The 6,084-nt window shown below is 39.1% G+C and overlaps 1 protein-coding gene across 1 annotated transcript in view; it reads left to right on the forward strand.

Moving 5' to 3' along the window:
• The window catches only part of kcnk9 (potassium channel, subfamily K, member 9), a 40,395-nt gene extending 36,471 nt beyond the window's left edge, over positions 1 to 3,924 (forward strand). Inside the window, exon 2 of the mRNA XM_053864076.1 lies at positions 526 to 3,924. Coding sequence (XP_053720051.1) covers positions 526 to 1,406 — 881 coding nt within the window. The 3' untranslated portion in view covers positions 1,407 to 3,924. The remainder of the gene's footprint in view (positions 1 to 525) is intronic.
• The last annotated feature ends 2,160 nt before the right edge of the window (positions 3,925 to 6,084 follow it).

The raw sequence follows: 6,084 nt of genomic DNA on the forward strand, positions 1-6,084 counted from the left end.
ATGAAATACATATTAGCTTGAAGCCAAATGACTCCTCCTTTGTGGGGTGAGCTCGTTCAATTGACATCTGGGGTTCTTGAGTATGCTCACCTAAATCAGATGTATGGATTTCTGGATGGTTCAGCTCATTGTGGACTTTTTTGATAAGGTGTTTTTGCGTGACTCAGCAACTCTGGGGATCTGTTTAATTATGGTAAAAGCTTCAGTGGCTCTCAGATCTCAAATACTTAACAGATGAGGCGATGTTCTTTTGTCAAACTCAAGGGACAAATACAATTAATAAGTCATCAATGGGACATAATAACAGCAAAGTACTGAGGCAGTTTTCATAGACGACTGACATCAGACTTGTGAGGTAATTTTATAAAAATATTAGACTGAATCATAAAAAAGAATCACATAAGCTTTTTTTCTATTCTGGTATATGTTGAATGGGTGAATTGAAAATGTTGTAAACAACTCATAGGTGTAAATAGTGGCCTCATTGGATGACAAATCTCAATTGTTTGTGTCCTATCTTCACAGGTTATGGTCACGCAGCACCAGGAACGGATGCAGGGAAGGCCTTCTGCATGTTCTATGCTGTCCTTGGAATACCTCTGACCCTTGTTATGTTCCAAAGTCTGGGTGAGAGGATGAACACTTTTGTGAAGTACCTGCTGAAGCGCATTAAGAAGTGCTGTGGGATGAGCATCACTGACGTGTCCATGGAGAATATGGTAACAGTGGGTTTTTTCTCCTGCATCGGGACCCTGTGCATTGGAGCTGCTGCCTTCTCCCACTACGAGGAATGGAGTTTCTTTCAGTCCTACTATTATTGTTTCATAACGTTGACAACAATTGGCTTTGGAGACTTTGTGGCCCTTCAAAAGAACAGGGCCCTCCAAAAAAAGCCCTTATATGTGGCCTTCAGCTTCATGTACATCCTGGTGGGCTTAACTGTCATCGGAGCCTTCCTCAACCTGGTGGTGCTGCGTTTCCTGACGATGAACAGTGAGGATGAACGGCGGGATGCGGAGGAGCGGGCGTCGCTCGCTGGGAATCAAAGCAGTATGCTTATACACATTCAGGACGAGACACTGGAGCGGGTCAGGAAACGACGACGGGAGCTGTACCGAGCAGAGGTGATGGATCTTCAGTCAGTCTGCTCCTGCATACACTATCACTCACATGACTTTGGGAGCTCTGGGCTCGGTGGGCTGGTCTGTGCCCTTTCACATAAAAACTCCTTCAGCTCGCAGCTGAACCCCGCTCAATACTTCCAGGGAGTTCCTTACCGAATTGAGGAAATATCACCCAGCACCTTGAAAAACAGCTTCTTTCCGTCACCCATCAGTTCTGTTTCGCCTGGTCTCCACAGCTTCACTGAGAATCACCAGCTTATGAAGAGACGTAAATCCATTTAGAGCAGGAGGTTTTATATGCAGGGTCATGTACATACAATGCTGCTCTTGAGCAACGTTTACCTGAGCAACTTTATTTCCATTTCTGGATTCCAGGTGAACAAGACTTCCTGGAGCGATGAAGATGAGAAATGTGCATGGACACGCAGAGAAGCATGAAGCATGGATATCTATTTTTACAAGGGGTTGTTCAGTTTCTGCAACAATCTCCAAATATTGATATACACACTTATTTCCAATCTAGATACACACATATGGGGGAGACCTCTTTTTAAAAAAAAAAAAAAAAAAAAAAAAGAAAAGGCTTGTTTCACCTAACATCTACATGGGTTGGACAAAAGAATGGGAACACCTTAAAGCTTTTTTAGCTTTAAGCTTTTTAGCTTTAAAGCTTTTTTAGCTTTAAGGTGTTTCCATTATTTTGTCCAACCCCTGTAACTGCAGGCAGAATACCAAATGTCTGAATGCCGAATTGTTTTCTAAGTCTTATATTCAACACTTTTGCCACACATGAAGAAAAACAATTATTGGTGATCTAAGCATGAGCGCTTGATTTCCTTTGACAACAGTGCCATGTATTTTGTCATTGAAAGAATGCTGAATGTATAAACAATGTTCTTGTTGACTCCTGCAAATCACTTTTTTTTCACCTGGATGGCGGCAAATTCCTTTCCACAAATACAGTATGTGTCCAGGCTGCAGTGAAAATAATTACATGGGTTTTACTCACCAAACAATAGTCATCTTGTTGGGATCTTTAAAATAAAGCTATAAACCCAACAAACCCAAAAATGATCAATGAGATATACACGTTGATGCATTTTTTTTCACATTTATCTGATTCAAATGTCATAACCTTTAAGTAAATTATAACTAAGCCACTCACAAATTTCTAGAGAATGTGAAAAATTCACACAAAAGTTTTAACATAAAACTGTAGTGCTCCATTTAAGTACCTGTACAAGAAACAAAGTCCGACAACAGGGTAGATAACTATGTCTCATAGCAGTCACATGTCGACTTGTTGTCTGTTAATGGCACCCCACTCTTCAGAGTGAGCACACTTCAGGTAATGGAGGTTCTGGGTTACAACAACATAAACCGCTACATGGCACTCAGTTGTCCCCATAGGTTATCTATGGGGCTGTTGAAGTGTAGAAACCTCTTTTTGAGGTACCCCAATCTCCCCGCAAACCGCTTTACAGAGTGATGTCACATTTGTAAAAGGCCATCATCAGGGATATGATTTATAATATTGTAGTGTGGTTTGAAATGTCCTTCAAAAAAGCATCACAAAGAAGATGCAGTGGCCATTTTCTATTTAACAAAGTGCTAAATCAGGGGTCACCAAACTGTCCAGGAAGGGCTGTAGTGGGTGCTGGTTTTTGTTCCAACCAACAAGCTCACACAGTTTAACCAAGCAGGTGTCAGCTGAAACTAGCAGCAGCTGACTGACAATCAACTGATGACAGATGACCTGGTTGGTGAAGCTGTGTGTGCTTGATTGGTTGGAACAAAAACCTGCACCCACTGCGGCCCTTTGTGACAGTTTGGTGACCCCTGTGTTAAATGTTTAAGTCACTTAGCAACACACTAGTAGTACACTATCGATCATGATAAAATTATGATTTCTATTTCCTAAAACCTGATCACAGAGATAGTGTAGGTTGCACTTAGTCCAAGACTTGGGCTTCATGTGGAAATTTCACCTGTCCATTGGAAAAGTATAAGCTTAAGCCACTTACCAAATGTCTTTCACAGGCGTCTAACACAAAGCCTCTAGTCAGTGATGAACCAGAGCGGCGTTGGTTGGGGATAAGCCGAAAGTCGGAAAATAATAATATGTCCTATAAGTTTGGTTGAGTGCCATTTAAAGTTTCAAAGCTTTCTTAGGAATGAATTAGCCATCATGAGCCTGCTTGAAAATGACATCCGTACCACTGAGCGACGTGATGTCAATTGTCACATGTCCCAGTTGAACACATTGCTGAGACTGATGCGACACAATTCCATACCAACAGACCTCTAGTGAGTCCTAACCACAGACGGCAGAGGGCAGCATCATAGTTGTGACTCAATCTGGAACTGGAGTCTTAAATATTGGTTCTTTACTCAGCCTTTGTAGGCTTCATTTATTGCATGTGATGGGGCATCAATCTCAAGGACATGATTTTGCAAAAAATAGAAATAAAACAAGTAAATAAATATGTTAAAAAAAAAGTACAGGGGAGATGCAATTGCACTTCTGTGTGGGTAACACAAAATATTATGATTATAATGATTTTTTTTTTTTTTTGTCTTTTCTCATTCTAGTCTGTGGAATAGATTTTCTGGTCTGATGAACAAATATGTTCTTATTTTGCCGTTGCGTTGAGTGAGAACTCAAAATTGAATTTGTTCAGAATTACCATTTTATCTGCACTTTGCTGGATATACTTTTGTTCCCTGCATTTTTGTCTTTTTGTTCATTTATTTTTGGTTCAATGTACGTGCATGATTGAATGTAGAAGTCTCCTGGGTAGCGTGGCCTGGGTGAAGCCATAAACACATTCAAATAAAAGTGAAACACTTCTCTCTCAAATAGCTGTCTCATTGAGTATCTGTTGCATTAAAACATTGTTTAAAAAAATAAATAAATAAATAAAAATAAACAATTTTCAAATCGCATTGATTGAAATGCGGACGGATGGACAACAAAGTGCATTATGCAAGTGTATTTTTCTTGGTCCTTCTAAATGTCCTATGGTTAAAAGATGGAGTCTTGGTCGACAGACGGTGAGGGAGTGTTGACATTGCAAGTCACAAAATGAGTGGATCTAGTATAGATGCAATATGTTCAATCAAGTCTCCAGCTTCATACATCCAGCTACGTGGAAATCTGACATGTTAGTTCTGATGGATTTTTTTTTTATTGGAAACAGCATTGATTTCTCTTTCAGGGTTCTACTTGTAAAAAAGGAAACTCAGAAAACCACCATCACCTGATGCACTTTCATGTTTTTTTCACTTGTTGTTCACTTGTGTTCTTGTAGTTTTATCTTGCGAGATTTCTGGCTAGAAGGATGAAGCTGGGGTGCAACACCACACACAAAGCTCAACGGCAGACATTCTATCGATTTATCTCTGACAGATAAAAGAAAAATAAATCACAAGATTTTGAAAAGACTATGTCTGGCACCCATAAAGAATGGGTCACACATAACATCCTCATTCAACAGCATTACACTTTTGAAAGCAGAAATGTTTAAAAATGTTTGTGGGAATTAAGCACAAGGGGTTTAAAAAATATTGAATGAATTTGAAATTTCTCACAAAGAATTAAAGAAGCAGATCTTGTTAGACTTATTTTAAATAGCAATACACACAACAACGATCTTAAAGGTGTGTGTGAAAATTTATTTGCACTCTTGTTTTTGGACTCATTTCATCAATAGTTTTCCTCACCAGCTGCAGAAAGTGGGAGAGTGAGTCTCTGATTGTATCGCTGCTGCAGTTAAGTAATTACAATGTTAGCAGCACACATCAGGCGACGCAGACGTCAGCAAAGACAGAATGGAGACGGGGGGGCGTTCAGGCTTTCTCTCCGTGATAAGCCTGTAATTAAGCATCTTAAATGATCACGGACACAGAGCCAAGTTGTTCTGTCATCTACATAAGAAAAAAAACGACGGAGCATTGGACAAAGCAGGTGCAGACATGCTGCCATTTTTAACCCGAGGGAAGTGAGAGGCAATGAAAAAAAATACTCTCTCTCTCTCTCTCCATATATATATATATATATATATATATACTTTTAAATTGAATTGTACATATATATTCTCTAATATATATACATATATATGTTAGAGAATATTACAGAATTTGTGATTAATTAATCTCATTTGCAATTTACTAGTATAACAATATTGCCACAAGAAGCCACATTTTTCAATTTCAATGAATATTACTGAATCAAATGATGGACCCAAACATGCATTTAAACAACAAAATATTGTTTATTTTGCATCAGTTTGACAATGGCACAATAAATCTGGTGGCTACATTCAAGTTTTTTATATAGATACAGAAGATATATAGATATAGAACACAAAGACAACTGTGCATGCTGACACACTTCTGCATTACCTAAAACATAAAACTAATAAATGGGCAACATGGCAACCTAGTCAAGCACACTGAGACAAGTCTCAGCTTGCAGCAAGAAGGTTGTGTGTTCGATTCCCGAGTCAGACTGGTGGCCTTTCTGCATGGACTTTGCATGTTCTCCCTGTGTGCGAGTTTTCTCCGGGTACTCCGGTTTCCTACCACAGTCCAAAGACGTGATCAGTAGGTTAATTGGACTCTCTAAAATTGCTGACAATGTATGTATAATACGAATAAACAATCCCAATAATTTACTCTTCTCATTAACATGTATTTGATTTCACCACTCAAGCTCAACAAGTCGAACCATGAAAGAAGTCTCAGCATGAATTTATATTTTGTCTATACGGATGTAGTAAAATACTGTTATCTAATCAACGCGCAATGCTGTGTTCACGTTTCCAAACCAGCCCTCTGCTACCATCTAGTGACGAGTCAGGGAGAACCTAAAGTAATGTTACACCAATAAAAAAGTTCTGAGGGACTGCGAGCACTTACAGAACGATTGGTCGTTATTTATTAAATGGTCAGAAATTCA

This window comes from Synchiropus splendidus, chromosome 4, assembly GCF_027744825.2.
Source record: "Synchiropus splendidus isolate RoL2022-P1 chromosome 4, RoL_Sspl_1.0, whole genome shotgun sequence".
In the NCBI taxonomy this organism is placed as follows: Eukaryota; Metazoa; Chordata; class Actinopteri; order Syngnathiformes; family Callionymidae; genus Synchiropus; species Synchiropus splendidus.